At 35.1% G+C, this 19,870-nt stretch overlaps 3 gene segments (V, D, J or C); all 3 read left to right on the forward strand.

The window, feature by feature from the left end:
• The first annotated feature begins 7,343 nt into the window (after nucleotides 1-7,343).
• LOC122148243 lies at nucleotides 7,344-7,906 on the forward strand. The segment is given in 2 exon segments: nucleotides 7,344-7,495; nucleotides 7,569-7,906. Coding segments are annotated over 2 exon segments (378 nt in total).
• Nucleotides 7,907-8,609: 703 nt separating this feature from the next.
• LOC122148277 lies at nucleotides 8,610-9,132 on the forward strand. The segment is given in 2 exon segments: nucleotides 8,610-8,695; nucleotides 8,796-9,132. Coding segments are annotated over 2 exon segments (354 nt in total).
• Nucleotides 9,133-17,087: 7,955 nt separating this feature from the next.
• On the forward strand, nucleotides 17,088-17,661 carry LOC122148244. The segment is given in 2 exon segments: nucleotides 17,088-17,255; nucleotides 17,351-17,661. Coding segments are annotated over 2 exon segments (351 nt in total).
• Nucleotides 17,662-19,870: the final 2,209 nt, after the last annotated feature.

Consider the following 19,870-nt stretch of genomic DNA (forward strand, 5'->3'; position numbering starts at 1 on the left):
TTTTTTTTTATATTCATTTGTATGCTCTCCTCACTCTGTTGTAGTTTGTGTGGTTTGTTCTCCTGTCATTCAGCAGTCTCCCAAACATCTTCTACGGAGAGTGGAGGAGAAAGAGGCAAATCTTTCTTGTCGTCACGGTGACAGCAGCTATCCATATCTGTTCTGGTATCAACAGAAAAGAAACAGTGGTTCTTTAGAACTTATTGGAATGCTCAATTATGGCATAGTTTCTGAAGAGGATAAATTCAAACCTCGATTTAACATCACAGGAGATGCTACAAAAGATGCATTTCTGCTCATATCCAAATTAAATGCTGAGGACAGCGCAGTGTATTTCTGTGCAGCTAGTTTGCACAGCAATACAATTCCTTTTAATCGCTGACAAAAAAACTATTCGCTTTGCACCTGTCTGATTAAAAAAAAAAAAAAAAAAGCCACAAGATTTCATGCATCTTCATGCCAAAATTGGTAATATAAACATTTACAAATAGCAGGCAATAATGGAGATGTGATGTTTCATTATGTACTGTTACATGTGGGCTTTAATAAAGTATGACAGCAAAATGGTTTTCATCAAATATGTTTGCATTGCTTTCAACATATGATGAATGTTTTTGCTCAAGAGGGCCCTGGTTCAAGACCAAACTGGGATATGTTCTACTTCCAGTTTCCTGGAAATGGCAAAATTCTAAAATAAAAATTTAAAAATAAGTAAAAATTTCTCCAGGTAATCTTGTGCCATCAGAATAGGGCTAAAAGCAAAAAGTCAATAAACCAGGGGTACCTGATCCTGTTCTTGAAGATCTACCTTTAGCTCCAACCTTGATCTAACACACCTGAACCAGCTAACCAGCTTGGAACAGGGTGAACTGAACTTTGCCGGTACAGTAGGCAAAATAATTTCCATATACAGAAAATGAAACAAAATGTGCAATGAAGGAAGATCCTGAGCCGTACAGTATGTAACTAGAATATCACAGACAATTGGAGGTGGGCTTTTATTATTTGGACCAATAAGCAACCACCTAACATCTAACATCTAGGTGGTTCCTTTCTGAGGTGAACAAGTCTCAGCCTCAAGATCTGTGATGAGATATGTGAAAAGCTCTTTTGACTATAGAAGAAATACTTTAGAAAGGCAACCATTGCACTGTGAATTTAATGCTATTTCTTCTGTTGCTTGGTTGAATTTTATAATCATGATCAGAGCAATAATTTTAATGATTATCATTGCTTTCATGTTAATAGGTAAGCATTCCCAGTGCATTGCAGTCTAAGTTATTTTATGTACATGTATTGTTATACACTCCTCACTCTCCTGTAGTTTGTGTGGTTTGTTCTCCTGTCATTCAGCAGTCTCCTAAACATCTTCTACTGAGAGTGGAGGAGAAAGAGGCAAAGTTTTCTTGTCGTCACGGTGACAGCAGCTATCAGTACCTGTACTGGTATCAACAGAAAAGCAACGGTGGTTCTTTGGAGCTTATTGGAATGCTCAATTATGGCACAGCTTATCAAGAGGAAAAATTCAAATCTCGATTTAACATCACAGGACATGCTACAAAAAGATGCATACATGCTCATATCCAGCATATCTGCTGAGGACAGTGCAATATATTTCTGCGCAGCTAGTTTGCACAGTCATACAATTCCTTTTAAATGCTGACAAAAAACGGTTCACTTTGCACCTGTTTGATTAATAAAAAAAAAAAGCCACAAGATTTCTTGCATCTTCATGCCAAAACTGGTAATAAGAACATTTACAAATAGAGGGCCCTAATGAAAATGTGATGTTTCAGTATGTGAAGTTTGTTAAATGTGGGCTTTAATTAGAGAACAACAACAAAATGGTCTTCATCACAGACGTGTGTATTGCTGTTGACATATGATGAGTGTCTTTGCTCAAGTGGACCCTGGTTCAAGACCAACCTGAGACATGCTCTACATTCAGTTTCATGGAATTTGCAAAATATATCAGAGAAGCACAAATTTCTCCAGGTAATCTAGTGCCATCAGAATAGGGCTAAAAGCACAAAGTCAATAAACCAGGGGTGCCTGATTCTGTTCTTGAAGATCTACCTTTAGCTCCAACCTTGATCTAACATACCTGAACCAGCTAACCAGCTTAAAACGGTGAATTGAACTTTGCCGGTACATTAGGCAAAATAATTTTCACATATATACAATGAAACAATTTTTGCTATGAAGGAGGATCAAGAGCTGTATGAGAGAATATCACAGACACTTGGGGTTGGCCTTTTTTCATTCGGACCAATAAGCAACCACCTAACACCTAACATCTAGTGGATCCTTTCTGAGGTGAACAACAGTCTCAGCCTCAAGATACAGTATGTGAGAAGCTCTTTCGACTGCAGAAGAAACAATATAGAGAGTCAGCCATTGTATTGTGAATTTAATGTTATTTCTTTTGTTGCTTGGTTGATATAATCATGATCAGAGCAATCATTTTAACAATAATCATTATTTTCATGTTAATAGGTAAGCACTTCCAATTAAATTCAGTTTTTAAGATATTTACATAATGTACATGTATTGTTATACACTCCTCACCCTCCTGTAGTTTGTGTGGTTTGTTCTCCTGTCATTCAGCAGTCTCCTAAACATCTTCTACGGAGAGTGGAGGAGAAAGAGGCAAAGCTTTCTTGTCATCACGGTGACAGCAGCTATCAGTACCTGTACTGGTATCAACAGAAAAGCAAAGGTGGTTCTTTGGAGCTTATTGGAATGCTTAGAGTTGGTGAACCTTCTCCAGAGGATAAATTCAAAACTCGATTTAACATCACAGGACATGCTACACAAGATGCATTCCTGCTCATATCCAACATATCTGCTGAGGACAGTGCAGTGTATTTCTGTGCAGCAAGTGAGCACAGTTGTACAGTTCCCTATAACCTTTGACAAAAAAATTTTCACTGTGCACCTGTTTAAAAAAAAAAAAAAAAAAAAAAAAGGTTTCTTGAATATTTATGCCAAAACCAGTAATAACTGTTTTACAAATAGAGGGCACTAATGAAAATGTGATATTTCAGCATATATGGGGTTTAATGGAGAACAGTAGCATATTTTTTCCAGGTTCAAGAGCATGTTCTAGTCCAGTTCCATTCTCTTTCTTCTTGCACTTTCCTGGCACTTCTCAATTGTCCTCTCAAATAAAGACAAGAAGTCAAGAAATAATGAAAGAATACTTGGTCATTTTTGAATCCTGTTTCATTCCTGCTTGAAGATCAGCTATGTTAACAGTGAACTCTTGCCTGCTTAATTTACAAACACTGCACACACACTTTACATTTCCATAATACTTTATTACATAGAGACAGAACTTGATTGCCATTTGTTTTTGTGAACTGAAATGTATTTTAGATTTATCTTAAAACTGCACTTAACGACCAATGCACTTGAAAACAAGCTCCTAATTCTAAGTATTAAAATTCAGTTCTTAACACTTCCTGCCCTGTTTATGTCACAGATATGACTGATACCTTAAATTGTGCAGCCTTAAGTTAGGTATTTCTTTTCCTAAATGATCCGACATAACTGTTGAATGCAGAAGATAATAATCAAATTTACTTGCACTGAATGACGATACAGAGCTGTGTTGTGACTATCACAGATGTTTGGGGGTGACCTTTTTTGATTTGGACCAATGTCTGTATTTTCATGTGTGTGACTTCTAGATGTGAGCATTACAGAAGGTATTGTGCTGTTGTTGTTGCATGCATCACATATAAATATGGCTTTAAGACAAAAAGGCAAAAAACAAGGTATGCCCAGTCCAGTTCCTGGAGATGTTCCTGGAACATTCAGCTCCAACTCTGATCAAGCTCTGATCTTCAGGAGCACTTGATAATTACAGACAGATGGATTGGAGATATACTATACATTTCAAACAGTTCTTCATTACATTTCACATAATTTATATAAGGCGAGAACTGGATTGACCTTTGTTTGTGGATTGAAACAGAATTGACTTATCTTCAAATGTTTCTTAGCACAAAACTTAGGGCTAATGCACTTACGAGTATGAGCAAACCCCTAATTCTAATTCATCCTGCCCCATTTGTGCTATAGACATGACTGATGCCTCAAATTGTACAGCTTTTTGCATAAAGGTGAGCTTTTTTGTAAATGATCAAACGTATAATTTTCACATCCAAACGATAAAACAGGACGAAAAACAAACAAACAAAACATCCTATCTACTTGCACTGAAGGAGGAATCAGAACTATATAAAGTAGTGACTAAAGACACTTAGGGGTGGGCTTTTTCATTTGGACCAATAAGCAACCACCTAGCATCTAAGTGGTTCCATTCTGAGGTGAACAACAGTCTCAGCCTCAAGATATGTCACAACATCTTTTGACTGCAGAATAAACAGTTTAGAGATTGAATTGACTGTGAATTTAAATTTATTTCCTCTGTTTCTTGACTGAATGTTATAATCATGATCAGACCAATCATTTTAACTATTTACTGGTTACCAAGTAAGTATCACTGCAATGTAGTCTAAGTTATTTTATGCATATGTATTGTTATGCGCTCCTCACTCTCTTGTAGTTTGTGTGGTTTGTTCTCCTGTCATTCAGCAGTCTCCCAAACATCTTCTACGGAGAGTGGAGGAGAAAGAGGCAAATCTTTCTTGTCGTCACGGTGACAGCAGCTACACATTCCTGTACTGGTATCAACAGAAAAGAAATGGTGGTTCTTTAGAACTTATTGGAATGCTCAATTATGGCACAGATTCTGAAGAGGATAAATTCAAACCTCGATTTAACATCACAGGACATGCTACAAAATATGCATTTCTGCTCATATCCAAATTAAATGCTGAGGACAGCGCAGTGTATTTCTGTGCAGCTAGTTTGCACAGCCATACAATTCCTTATAATCGCTGACAAAAAACTATTCGCTTTGCACCTGTTTGATTAAAAAAAAAAAAAAAAAGCCACAAGATTTCATGCATCTTCATCCCAACATTGGTAATATAAACATTTACAAATAGCAGGCAATAATGGAGATGTGATGTTTCATTATGTACTGTTACATGTGGGCTTTAATAAAGTATGACAGCAAAATGGCTTTCATCAAATATGTTTGCATTGCTTTCAACATATGATGAGTGTTTTTGCTCAAGAGGGCCCTGGTTCAAGACCAACCTGGGACATGTTCTACTTCCAAGTTTCCTGGAAATGGCAAAATTTAAAAATAAAAATAAGCAAAAATTTATCCAGGTAATCTAGTGCCATCAGAATAGGGCTAAAAGCAAAAAGTCAATAAACCAGGTGTGTCTGATCCTGTTCTTGAAGATCTACCTTTAGTGCCAACCTTGATCTAACACACCTGAACCAGCTAACAAGCTTGGAACAGGGTGAACTGAACTTTGCCGGTACAGTAGGCAAAATAATTTCCGTATACAGAAAATGAAACAAAAATTGCAATGAAGGAAGATCCTGAGCTGTACAGTATGTAACTAGAATATCACAGACAATTTGAGGTGGGCTTTTATTATTTGGACCAATAAGCAACCACCTAACATCTAACATCTAGGTGGTTCCTTTCTGAGGTGAACAAGTCTCAGCCTCAAGATCTGTGATGAGATATGTGAAAAGCTCTTTTGACTATAGAAGAGATACTTTAGAAAGGCAACCATTGCACTGTGAATTTAATGTTATTTCTTTGTTGCTTGGTTGAATTTTATAATCATGATCAGAGCAATAATTTTAATGATTATCATTGCTTTCATGTTAATAGGTAAGCATTCCCAGTGCATTGCAGTCTAAATTATTTTATGTATATGTATTGTTATGCGCTCCTCACTCTCTTGTAGTTTGTGTGGTTTGTTCTCCTGTCATTCAGCAGTCTCCCAAACATCTTCTACGGAGAGTGGAGGAGAAAGAGGCAAATCTTTCTTGTCGTCACGGTGACAGCAGCTATCAGTACCTGTACTGGTATCAACAGAAAAGCAACGGTGGTTCTTTGGAGCTTATTGGAATGCTTAGTTTTGGCGAACCTTCTCCAGAGGATAAATTCAAAACTCGATTTAAAATCACAGGACATGCTACACAAGATGCATTCCTGCTGATATCCAACATATCTGCTGAGGACAGTGCAGTGTATTTCTGTGCAGCAAGTGAGCACAGTTGTACAGTTCCCTATAACCTTTGACAAAAAATGGTTCACTCTGCACCTGTTTAAAAAAAAAAAAAGGTTTCTTGAATATCTATGCCAAAACTGGTAATAACTGTTATTACAAATAGAGGGCACTAATGAAAATGTGATATTTCAGCATATATGGGGTTTAATGGAGAACAGTAGCATATTTTTTCCAGGTTCAAGAGCATGTTCTAGTCCAGTTCCATCTCTTTCTTCTTGCACTTTCCTGGCACTTCTCAATTGTCCTCTCAAATAAAGACAAGAAGTCAAGAAATAATGAAAGAATACTGGTCATTTTTGAATCCTGTTTCTTTCCTGCTTGAAGATCAGCTATGTTAACAGTGAACTCTTGCCTGCTTAATTTACAAACACTGCACACACACTTTACATTTCCATAATACTTTATTACATAGAGACAGAACTTGATTGCCCTTTGTTTTTGTGAACTGAAATGTATTTTAGATTTATCTTAAAAATGCACTTGAAAACAAGCTCCTAATTCTAAGTATTAAAATTCAGTTCTTAACACTTCCTGCCCTGTTTATGTCACAGATATGACTGATACCTTAAATTGTGCAGCTTTAGGTTAGGTATTTCTTTTCCTAAATGATCCGACATAACTGTTGAATACAGAAGATAATAATCAAATTTACTTGCACTGAATGACGATACAGAGCTGTGTTGTGACTATCACAGATGTTTGGGGGTGACCTTTTTTGATTTGGACCAATGTCTGAAATTTCATGTGTGTGACTGGGCGTGGGCATGAACTGGATTGACCTTTGTTTGTGGATTGAAACAGAGTTGACTTATCTTCAAATGTATCTTAGCACAGAACTTAGGGCTAATGCACTTACGAGTATGAGCAAACCCCTAATTCTAATTCAGCCTGCCCCGTTTGTGCTATAGACATGACTGATACCTAAAATTGTACAGTTTTTTTGCATAAAGGTGAGCTTTTTTTGTAAATTATCAAATGTATAATTTTCGCATGCAAACGATAAAACAGGACGAAAAACAAACAAACAAAACATCCCATCTACTTGCACTGAAGGAGGAATCAGAACTATATAAAGTAGTGACTAAAGACACTTAGGGGTGGGCTTTTTTCATTTGGACCAATAAGCAACAACCTAGCATCTAAGTGGTTCCATTCTGAGGTGAACAACAGTCTCAGCCTCAAGATATGTCACAACATCTTTTGACTGCAGAATAAACAGTTTAGAGATTGAATTGACTGTGAATTTAAATTTATTTCCTCTGTTTCTTGACTGAATGTTATAATCATGATCAGACCAATCATTTTAACTATTTACTGGTTACCAAGTAAGTATCACTGCAATGTAGTCTAAGTTATTTTATGTACATGTATCGTTAAGTGCTCCTCACTCTCCTGTAGTTTGTGTGGTTTGTTCTCCTGTCATTCAGCAGTCTCCCAAACATCTTCTACGGAGAGTGGAGGAGAAAGAGGCAAATCTTTCATGTCATCACGGTGACAATGACTATCCATACCTGTTCTGGTATCAACAGAAAAGCAATGGTGGTTCTTTAGAGCTTATTGGAATGCTCAGTTATGGAGCAGATTCTGAAGAGGATAAATTTAAATCTCGATTTGACATCCCAGGACATGCTAAAGAGGATGCATTCCTGCTCATATCCAACATAACAGCTGAGGACAGCGCAGTGTATTTCTGTGCAGCAAGTAAGCACAGCCGTACAATTCCGTATAACCACTGACAAAAAACTGTTCACTTTGCACCTGTTTGAAAAAACAAACAAAAAAACATAGCACCAGGTGTTTTGTACTGTATCTTCATGGTAAAAGTGGCAATAAAACAAACTGAACATATATTCACACACACACACACACACACACACACACACAATCATATATATATATATATATATATATATGTGTGTGTGTGTGTGTGTGTGTGTGTGTGTGTGTGTGTGTGTGCACTAATTCACTTGTAATTTGAGATTTGAGGTAAACCTCAAAGGGATGGGTTATCTAACAATAATAACAGTTCCAAACCTGTATGACTCTTTCCTCTGAGGAGCACAGAAGAAGTAATTGCTCATGAATGGTTTAATGTGACAGCAGATACAAAATGCTGGTTGAACATTTTAATTTTTATTTGTTGCCTATTACTGTAGTCCATTTGTGCACAGTACGGCAAAACCCAAATCTTGACCTTAGTACTCTTTAAATCATTAGGCAGATATTGCTTTTCTTTTTTCTTTCTTTTCTTCTTCTTCTTCTTCTTCTTCTTCTTCTTCTTCTTCTTCTTCTTCTTCTTCTTCTTCCTTTTTTAAAATCCTATATGAGAACCTTGTCTCTGAATGGGTAGGACCTAAACAGTGATCATCCAATCACAGATAAGAACAAGTCACAGGGTTCCTAAACGCTTTAGTTTCAGAATCTGTAATGTCTCTTGCATGAGTGTATCAGAATCAGACATTTATTTCAAGCAAGCATGATGCAGCTTACCTTCATTTTCTTCTATGTGCTGTTCTGGTTCACAGGTAAACTTTTTAATTAAGAATGTTTATACTGTATATACAAGTGCAGTAAATTGGTGAATTTTCCATTTGATGACCTCAACATGTGTTATTCCCTCTAAAGACATTTCTCTCGGTTCATCCATTGATCAACCTGCTGACATGATGAAGCATCAGGGAAACACTGTGAACATCAGCTGCACGCACACATACAGCAGCTTTTACTACCTTTACTGGTACCAGCGAACAACGCAAGAAGAATCCTTCAAACTTCTTGGTTACCTTTACTTGCAAAAATTCAATCCTGAGAAGGACTATGATCGCTTTCATATTTATGGGAACTCACAAACCCACGGAACACTTCAGATCTCCACTGTTACTTCAGAAGATAGTGCAATGTATTTCTGTGCTGTGAGTGACACAGTTTAACAAAATCCTGCTGTGTACAACAAAAACACCTGTCCTGCTCATAAAGGCTCATAGCAGTTCTAAATGACCTATATTTATCAATATAGGTATAGCTTAGCATTATAGAAATTGTATTTATTTTCATTCATTCATTTGTTTATTTTTGCTGAAGCCTCACAAGTGTTCAATTCCATATTTAGCAGGTATTGAACTTTAGCAATATAGGAACATACAAACTGTTCTCTTTTGATGGGCATAATCTAGAAAGATAAAAAGCCACTGTGGTCCTTCAAGCATTTAAACACTTCCGCATACAATCACGTTTACACTTTTGCATACAGTACATTGTACAACTTAATTAATTCAACTTGTACATTGAGACTTGTTCATAAAATTAAATTTAATACAAGTAACCATGGTAAATTTAACACATTTAAGTAATGAGACCCTTGCTTTGAATACTTTAAAATAATTCAGTAGTTCATTCTATTTTTCTTTTCTTCGCTGTTTTTTCCTCTTTCTTTGCTGTCAGTAATAGTGTGTATTTAAGGTCTTTGGGAACTACATTGTAATTAAATTAGGTTAATTATAATTCAATTATAATTAAAATGGGTTAATTTCTTTTTAGTAGAAATTTACAGATATTTCATAATTTTCAACTAGATGTAAAATGTAGATTAAATTTAATTCTGAAATATTCAAAACTGCAAACTGACTGTAGCATTTTCTGGACACTTAACTGCATGTTAATTGCAATTAAACAGAAATCCGTTTACATTTATAATATTTTAAATTAAATACAATTAGTTTATTGTTTATGTAAGCATTACCATATTGTTTGTCTGCACATTCTGTGGTAAGCATTTCTTTGGTATTGTATATGTGCTTATCCAAACCTCTGCTGCTTTGGACTGCAGCAGACGACAGGGGGAGGTGTAATTCTATTGAATAAACATACAGTAAAAGTGCTGATAATGTGTTCTGCTGAGATGCTAAGTCTTACTCTCTGTGCAACTTCATGAGAAAAGGATGTATCGTGTTGCTTATGAGCTAGCCATTTTTAGCATCTTATTTGCACGTATGAAGTTCTTGATTTATTTTACACCATTTCATTCTTTTTTAAAGATTGTTTGATTTCAGTCTTCCTTTTCTTTATACAGGTCGCTCAGACTGTGTTAATTTTTATCAGCCTTTTTCTCTTATCAAAGAGCAAGAAACAAAGGCAGAGATCTCCTGTAGACATGACGACCAAAACTTAGATGTCATGTTATGGTATCGACAACTCCATGACAGCAAATCACTGGCCCTCATCGGTTATATTTATGGCAAAAATGATCCAGTCTATGAACCTGAATTCCAAAACAGATTCGAGATGACCAGTGATGACACAGTGACTGGAGCTTTGATAAACTCTAACCTGAGTTTTTCAGATTCTGCCATCTATTACTGTGCTGCTAAAAGGCACAGCGTCGTATTCTCAATTACTTGCCTGACTAAAACCCCAAGCATTAAAACAGGAAATACAACAATATCTGTGGTATTTGGTGTTTAAATTACAGTGTAGTTCCAAATCTGATAAAGAGCTTTTAGCTGAGGAGAAATTATAAACTAAAAGAGGGTGATTACTGGAAACTATAATTGAGTGAATCTCACAAAACATTTTAAAGGGGTCATATGATGCTGCTAAAAAGAACATTATTTTGTGTATTTGGTGTAATGAAATGTGTTTATGTGGTTTAAGGTTAAAAAAAAAAACACATTATTTTCCACATACTGTACATTATTGTTTCTCCACTATGCCCTGCCTTCTGAAACACGTTGATTTTTACAAAGCACATCATTCTGAAAATTGAAGTGTGCTGTAATTGGCCAGCTATCCAGTGCATTGTGATTGGCTGAATACCTCAAGAGTGTGACAGAAATGTTACGCCCCTTAACATATTGTGATGCCCTGTCCGGCCGGAGCGATGAGACATTAACATTAAACCCCATTATAAATGTGATATAAACATGATTTCTAGTCGTGTCTTCTTTTGGAAGTAAAAAACAAAGTAGTTTCGCTTTCTCAACGAAACAGCGTCACACACCGACGTGAGCAGAGGCTGGAGGCCTAGAGTGAGCAGCAACAATAATACTACAATGAGAATAAAAGGTACGCCTTCTTTCTTTGCATGAACATTTGGGCGGTGTTATGCAAATCTTCCCACACAGTGACGTACAGATGTGGGGGCGGGTTAGAACAAGCCGTTTTAGGGGGTTGTGGTTGACTGTTAACTTTTATGAAGAATATCTCTTTGGGTTTGAGACTTTAGTCTTTGCAACTTCACAGATCTTCTTTATGCACCAAGAGCTTGTAACACTCCAAAGAGAAAGAAAAATGTTCTTTTTTAATCACATCATTTATTTTAATCGCATCATACGACCCCTTTAATCTCAAGAAAAATTATTTTTTTTAAATTTTTTTTTTTTTTTTTTTAAATATTGTTGTATTAGATTATATTAAATTATTAAATTATGTTTATTTTGAAGAATATTTTGAAAATGTATGTTTATACATTTCTTTTTTTTATGGTGCTCAAATCTGATTGGCTGAGAGGAGTGCGATATTCTAGTGATAACAGACTGTTTCACCATTTCACCATTTGTATCACTCCGCATGCGGTATTTCTCACAGTGAGTTTCATGGGATGCCCGAATCCACCATAATTTAATAAATATAATACTGTTCCTGTGAATCTAGTTTTAAGAGTTTTTAAGGCGAGAATGTACTTTATGGGGTTATTTCTGAGTGTGAAAGCTCATATTTTGAGCATGCAAAAGTGCATTTTGAGCGTGCGCGTGAACTGACTTTTGTGGGGAAAATGTTCGTCTCACAGAGAAGAAAGTACTTTGAACACACAAAAATTTTGCATTTAAAATTAGTTTTTGAATGTGTGCAGACCTTCTCTTTTGCGCGTGCAATGTTTCACTAGCTTGCTCTCCTGATGCCTTCCCTCTGTGCTCTCTACATGCAGATGGAACACTTGCTCAACACAACCCAGCGTTACAATCTGCCATAATTCCAGCCAATCAGAGACGAGGCTGCCTAATTCTGATATAAATATAAAATTGTGAAATAGTAAAATTAATGTTAATTTTAAATATTTAAATGCACAGTATAAATCAGGGGTTATCAAAGTTAAAGACAGACACAACCTACACAATGGTGCCTCCCCCACCATCTATTTTTTTAAATTAATATTAAATAGTAAAAAAAAGCATTTTTAATACAAATAAATAAATACAAGTCAAACTGCAATACCAAATAGGACCACAGGTAGATGGCAAATGACCACTAAACCTGCTGCCTTGCCTTGATTGCATATGCTACTATCTGGATCCTTTCAGAAACACTAAACCACAACCCTTACTGTAAAACATGCTTCTTTAGCCAGCATCCATAAAATACTCACAGGATGACTTTTGACAACTGGTCTAGCATGCACACGATTTGTTTGCACATCAATAATAATGGATACTCACGCACTGAATGTACCATTTTTGTATGTCACTGTAATCGACTTTATCTTGATTAGAGATTAACAAAGTAGGCCTAAGACAGGCCCGTCTGATCAATCAAATAAAAGGGGCATTTCAGCACCGCCCACATGCGCAAATTAAATATCGATGGTATAAACCGATTTGTAAACCACAAACAAAATAAGAGCTGTAGAAACAAAATCTCGTTTTCCATTTGTTAAAGAAATGAAAAAATTTCTCTAGTGTATTCCTCTACAGAATGCCAACTTAAATGTTTTTGTTCATAAGAAAGAAATATTGACTGGTTTTTGACTTTTTTTCTTTTGCCAGGTTGAATGAAATGAATGATCGGGTGATACACAGAAGATATTTTTACTTTCAACAACTCTTTGTAAGACGCAGCCAACAGATATACTGCCATATCGCACTGCTACTCGTGTGATATTGCTCATTTATATCTATTGAAATGAATTAAATTCATGCTGAATTTCATTTAATTAAAATTTAAATTATTTCTTAAGTAATCAAAACTTTAAATATTTATTTTATTTTCATTTAAAATATGTGTATTTCATTGTTAGATCCACTCAATTATATTTCATTTATCGCAAGCATGATGTAACAATGAGGCGTGACTTCAAAATCTCTAGTTTGTCAAGTAGCCTACAGTATATTGAACAGAGAATCAGAGTACACTTCACAGAGGAAATTTTAAATAGCAATGTTTCTCCTTCTATGCATGCCACTGCTTTTTCTCAAAGGTATTAATTTGTAATATTACGATAGTGTTTGTATGATTTTCCTCTGATGTAGATTTCTATGGGATGACAAATCTGAACTATCTTTGTATTTCCAGCAGATTTCAGTGATGGCGTTCTGATCACTCAATGAAGTACATATCTAGTCGTCCAGGCTCTTCTGTGGAAATGAACTGTTACCAGAATCATACAGACTATGACCACAAATAAAATGCTGCTAGTTTACACAGTGAATAAATGACAATAAGCTACAAGACAAAAATTGATATAAATAAATTAACCCATATCGTTACAGACAAGTCAGCAGAACAAGAGAACCTGCACATACAGATTTCATTAATGACGATACACTCCTCCCTTCCACCAAAAAAACCTTCCCATCAAGGTTTTGTTGATGTGGTACAGTCAGTAAGGCATAGTAGTTTTCCCTCTCTTTTCATTAGTACAGTATTACACACTCTCTCTTGTGACATTATTTTTGCTGTGTGCATGACCAGAGTATTGCTTAGCCTGTTTAAGAAGGATGTTGGAAGTTGCATATGGACTGTGCATATTTTTCTTTCTGTATTATGGTAAGATGTTCTTCAGTTATTATAAATCTTTATCGTGTTTGTTACTGCTTTGAAACAGAATATCTCTCAAAAACATTTTTTTTTTCCTCACAGGGATGGTGAGATGTGTGAATGTTCAACAAAACATGACTCCCTTATTATTCAGGGAGAACAAAACGGCAGAGTTAATGTGTAAATATGATGACAGTGGCAAGACAAATATGTTATGGTATCAGCAGAAGAATACAGCCATGGCCTTAATCGTGTTAAGTTATGGTGCTGATAGTGAGCCCACCTATGAGGATGGGTTTTTAAAGAACGGTTTAAATTGGAAAGAAAAAAAACACTTTGAACGGAGTTCTGAAAATCCCTGATCTCAGTCTATCAGACTCTGCTGTTTATTTCTGTTCTGTCAGTATGCACAGTGTTGTCGTCTCTTTATTAACTGCCTGACTAAAACCCAAACCACCAGACATACAGGAAATATACACACAAAAAAATCTAACGTTTGTGAGATTCAACTGAGATGACAGCTGTGTTTTTTTTAAATGAAAAAGCTTGTTGCAGCATTTAATTTCTACATAAAAAAAATAAAAGATTTTTGAACTTTCTCTCAGTGATTACTGTAGAAGATACAATTAGATATATGCTTTGCTCCAAAACTTAGTAAAGACCTTCCTAGAAAGCCTTTCAAGACATAATGTGTGCTGGCCAACTTTCAAGGTTGGATAGAGACGAGATGGAGGATGGAGTCGAGAGAAATGTTGCCAATAAATTCTTACATTTCATGCAACATATCAATAAAACAGTTAAGCAATATATCACACTAGCAACAGTGCTCTTGCAGCCTACTATAGGCAGTCACAGCCAAGATGATTGCGAATGTAATATTGCTTTTATACAACATTTCAATAAACAAAGTTAATAATGAGTAACTACCATTTAAGACAGAATATTGATTACTATTATTAATGCTCCATCAACAAAAATAGTTCCATTTAAATCCACATTGAGATCTCCATCTCCAAGCAACACACATAGTGGTTCTCTAAAAGAACAAATTGATTGAGTGAGTGATTCACTCATAAGGACAGTGGCAGTGGAAATGACATATTTTGTTTCCAAATTGTGAAATTTACCAAAAGGCGATGACTTTGTACCTGCTAATAATTTGTACCCAATATATATATATATATATATATATATACCTAAAATATATTTGACATGCTTTCCCATTTGCCTGTATGTAAGTTTACCCTGCTTCAGTATACAACCACGTTCCAAACCAGGAAATGTGAAAAGGTCCATATTTATGTGTGTGCTATTTTTATTCTCATACAGCATTCGCTTTATGACATGCTAGTGTCAAGCTCCACTAGTATCCGTAGTGAATCATTCACTGTTTCTGCAGTGAGTCAAATTGCTGTCTTTATTTGAAATCAGTCACTTAAAAGAAGGCAGTTGATTATGTATGCGAGAGCTTTTGGAACAGAACAAAGGGTCCTCGTTTTTCAACCAATAGCTAAGCAACAAAAGGGGTGTGGCTACAAAATATATGAACTACCATTTTTGTTTTTGTTTTTTGGAATTAACTGAACATCAGAAAACATTTCACAAAAAAACAACTCTAAATGGACTCCTTTATTCTCCTATTAACATTGCTTTGTCTAAAAGGTATTAAACTTTAACTTGGAAAATGACAGTGATCCTCATGGTTTTGAATAAATGTAGATTTCTAAAGGACAACATATCCTGTTTTAATTATTATATCTTTGTATTTCCAGCAGATTTATGTGATGGTGTTCTGATCAATCAATAGCTGAAGTACATCCAGTCTTCCAGGCTCCTCAGTTGAAATGCACTGTTACCAGAACGATACAGCTTATGACTACACTGTAAAAAAAAGTCTGTAGTTTTTACAAAATAATTTTGGCAGCTGTGGTTGCCAGAATACTTTTGTAAAAAATACACTGTAAAAAAAAAGTCTGTAGTTTTTTACAAAATAATTTTGGCAGCTGTGGTTGCCAGAATACTTTTGTAAAAAATACAGAAAAACTGTAAACACAATTACGGCCAAAAACTGTAAATTTTTACAGTATAAAACTGTTATTTACAAACAAGAAAATTTTAATGTAAACCAGTAAATTCAACAACACACACTGCTATTAAAATCTGTTTTGTACCTTTAACATACTGACAACCACCATAATAATGCAGGTGGTAAAAGAGAAAGCCACATGAAGAATCGAAGTTCATCACAAGTAGCTTCGCCACAAGCAGAAGTTTATATTAATATATAGAAGGTGCACAAAGTCATTCATGCAAACACAAAACACCATCATGGTGACACACGATACTTAAACAATTCAATAAACTTTCATTAAACAGCAGAAGATGTAACATAAAGCCCAAATGTACAACTGATAACAAAAAACTATTAAAAAACATGATTTTTTAAACAAAATACTTTCAAATGTGGAGCGTCACACAGGGAATTCTGGGAATATCAGTTTACAGTTTTTGACTGTAAATTATACATTGATTTGTTTTTTTTTATTTCTAAAAACTGTAAAATTATCAGCATTTTACTGTAAAATTACATGAAATGGCTGGTTAGATCCTTTTACAGTTTTTCCCTGTATATAGTACAGGAACTTACTGTTAACCTATTAACACTTTTTTTTGTAGCGTTTTTACAAAATTGTACAGTTAAAATGACACTTATTTTTTACAGTGTACAAATACTGGTACAGACAAATAAAAGGAGAGCTAGTGCTTGTTGGGAGCTGAGAGTGGATGTTATGGAGAGGATTGATGCTGTGTATCTGTGTGCTGCTAGATTACACAGTGTATAAATGCCAATAAATTGTCCAACAAAAACTCTTTGGATGGCAGCCTGCAATCACACCTGCCTCAACCACAAATAAATGAAGCCACATCTTTACAGACAAGTCAGTAGGACCAGAAAACTCTCGCATACGCTTGCATTAATAATGTTACACTCCTCCCTTCCTCTAGAAACACTTTCACACAAAGCTCTTGTTGATGAGATACAGTCAGTAGGGGGAGATACAACTGTTAAAAGTGAAAAAAGTGACAGTGAAAGTGAAAGTGATTTTAATGTACAAGTTTTTTTATTTTAATGTACAAGTTTTTGCTCTGCCAAAGAAAAAAAAAAGCTACAGCAAAATGTGCCATAGCGAGCAAAACACAGGGGTGTGGCTTAAGAAAATAACCACTAGTTTGTGTACTTTGTCGTTGTGTAATCAATTTAACATAAGAAAATAGTTCACAGAAAGCAAGTCTAAATGGACGTTCTTCTCCTATTCACACTGCTTTGTGTAAAAGGTATTATTTTAACTTTGGATAACAGTGATTCCTATTTATACATGTTGACCAAATATAGATTTCTAATGGACCTGTTTTTGTTTTTATATTTCCAGCAGATTTCAGTGACGGTGTTCTGATCACTCAGTGGCCAAAGTACATATCCAGTCGTTCAGGCTCCTCAGTTGAAATGCACTGTTACCAGAATGATACAGACTATAACTACAAATACTGGTTCAGACAAATAAAAGGTGAAGGACCAGTGCTTATTGGGAGCTACAATTTTAACTCTCCCTCTAAGGAGGAGGGTTTTGAGAATGGCTTCAATTTTTCAGGTACAGAGACAAAGAAATGGACCCTGACGGTCGATGTTAAGAAGGGGATTGATGCTGTGTATCTGTGTGCTGCTAGTTTACACAGTGAATAAACACCAATAAATTATCCAACAAAAAAACTCTTTGAATAGCAGCCTGTATCACACCTGCCTCAACCACAAATAAATGAAGTCATATCTTTACAGACAAGCCAGTAGAACAAGAGAACAAATGCAAATTATTGACATTTCACTCCTCCCTTCTACAAAAAAAAGAAAGGTCTTGATGATGTCATACAGTCAATAGGAGGAGATGTGACTATTTTAATGTGCAGATTTGCCTCTCTCTGTCTTTGTTATAGTTTTCTTCCTGCTCTCTTGTTACATTATATTTGCTTTGCATGATCAGTTTTCATAACCCTTAGAAGGATGTTTAGACCTGCATATGAACTGTGCATATTTTTCTTCTTTTACATGGGTAAGAATTCATTTGAGATAGCAATATATATTTTTTAATCATTACTTAATAGATGTTTTTCCAAATTAAGTGGGATATTTCTTAAAGCCTGAATATTTTCACAGGGAAGGCGAAATCTGTGCATGTTCAACAGAAAATTACATCCTTATTTGCAAATGAAAATAATAAAACAGAGATTAAATGCACTCATGATGACAATACCATGATAAATATGCTATGGTATCAGCAGAAGGATACAGCCATGGTTCTAATCGGTTACAGAATGAGTGAAGCTATTTATGAGGATGGATTTATAGGCGGGTTTACACTGAAAGAAAACAGATACACTGAATGGATCTCTGGAAATCTCTGATCTCAGTCTATCAGACTCTGCTGTTTATTACTGTGCTGTCAGTTTGCACAGTGCCACAAACTAAAATTACTGCTTAACTAAAACTCAAGCACACAGGAAACCAGAAAGTGGTAGATAGGTTTCATATCTCTGCTTTGATATTCTTATATTCTTTAAAATAGTTTTTTTTTTTCTTTCTCAATGTTTTGACTTGAAGGTCCCCGGTTGGCCAACATAATATTTGAATATTTGACCTATGAGATGCAAGCTGCTAGCAAACAACAGCAGATATTAGAATGTTAAATGATAAGTGTTCACCTTAAAAGCAGCAAAGACATAATCTTTATGTACGTGTTCTCAGCCAAAGCAAACAAACTACAGATGCCGTTATGTCAAAATCCAAATTTTAGAGTATTTGATTGGTTCACATTCACCCTACATAATTTAATATAGTATTTTTTTTTTGTATTAATTGAAAGCAAAGAAATTAAGTTTAAAAGAGAAACATAGCTTTGTTGTTTAGATCACAAATAATGTGATAAATAAAAGTAAATTTGAAAATCTCCGTAACCCCCCCCCCATTTTAGTGTGCTTAATAAATGTATTTTCATTAGTCACATGCAAAAATGTTACATAATGTAGGTCCATATATTATTTACAACTTAACATTTTTACAACTTCATTTCACCATAGACAAAATCTAATTTAGCTATATGAAAGTAGAATTTTCACTTAAGATCAAACTTTGCCAGGTAATGTTGAACAGAATGCCAACTTAAATGTTTTTGTTCATAAAAAAGAAATATTGACTGGTTTTTGACTTTTTTTTCTTTTGCCAGGTTGAATGAAATGAATGATCGGGTGATACACAGAAGATATTTTTACTTTCAACAACTCTTTGTAAGAAGCAGCCAACAGATATACTGCCATATCGCACTGCTACTCGTGTGATATTGCTCATTTATATCTATTGAAATGAATTAAATTCATGCTGAATTTCATTTAATTAAAATTTAAATTATTTCTTAAGTAATCGAAACTTTAAATATTTATTTTATTTTCATTTAAAATATGTGTATTTCATTGTTAGATCCACTCAATTATATTCCATTTATCGCAAGCATGATGTAACAATGAGGCGTGACTTCAAAATCTCTAGTTTGTCAAGTAGTCTACAGTATATTGAACAGAGAATCAGAGTACACTTCACAGAGGAAATTTTAAATAGCAATGTTTCTCCTTCTATGCATGCCACTGCTTTTTCTCAAAGTTATTATTTTGTAATATTACGATAGTGTTTGTATGATTTTCCTCTGATGTAGATTTCTAGGGGATGACAAATCTGAACTATCTTTGTATTTCCAGCAGATTTCAGTGATGGCGTTCTGATCACTCAATGAAGTACATATCTAGTCGTCCAGGCTCTTCTGTGGAAATGAACTGTTACCAGAATCATACAGACTATGACCACAAATAAAATGCTGCTAGTTTACACAGTGAATAAATGACAATAA

This window comes from Cyprinus carpio, chromosome A17, assembly GCF_018340385.1.
Source record: "Cyprinus carpio isolate SPL01 chromosome A17, ASM1834038v1, whole genome shotgun sequence".
NCBI lineage: Eukaryota > Metazoa > Chordata > Actinopteri > Cypriniformes > Cyprinidae > Cyprinus > Cyprinus carpio.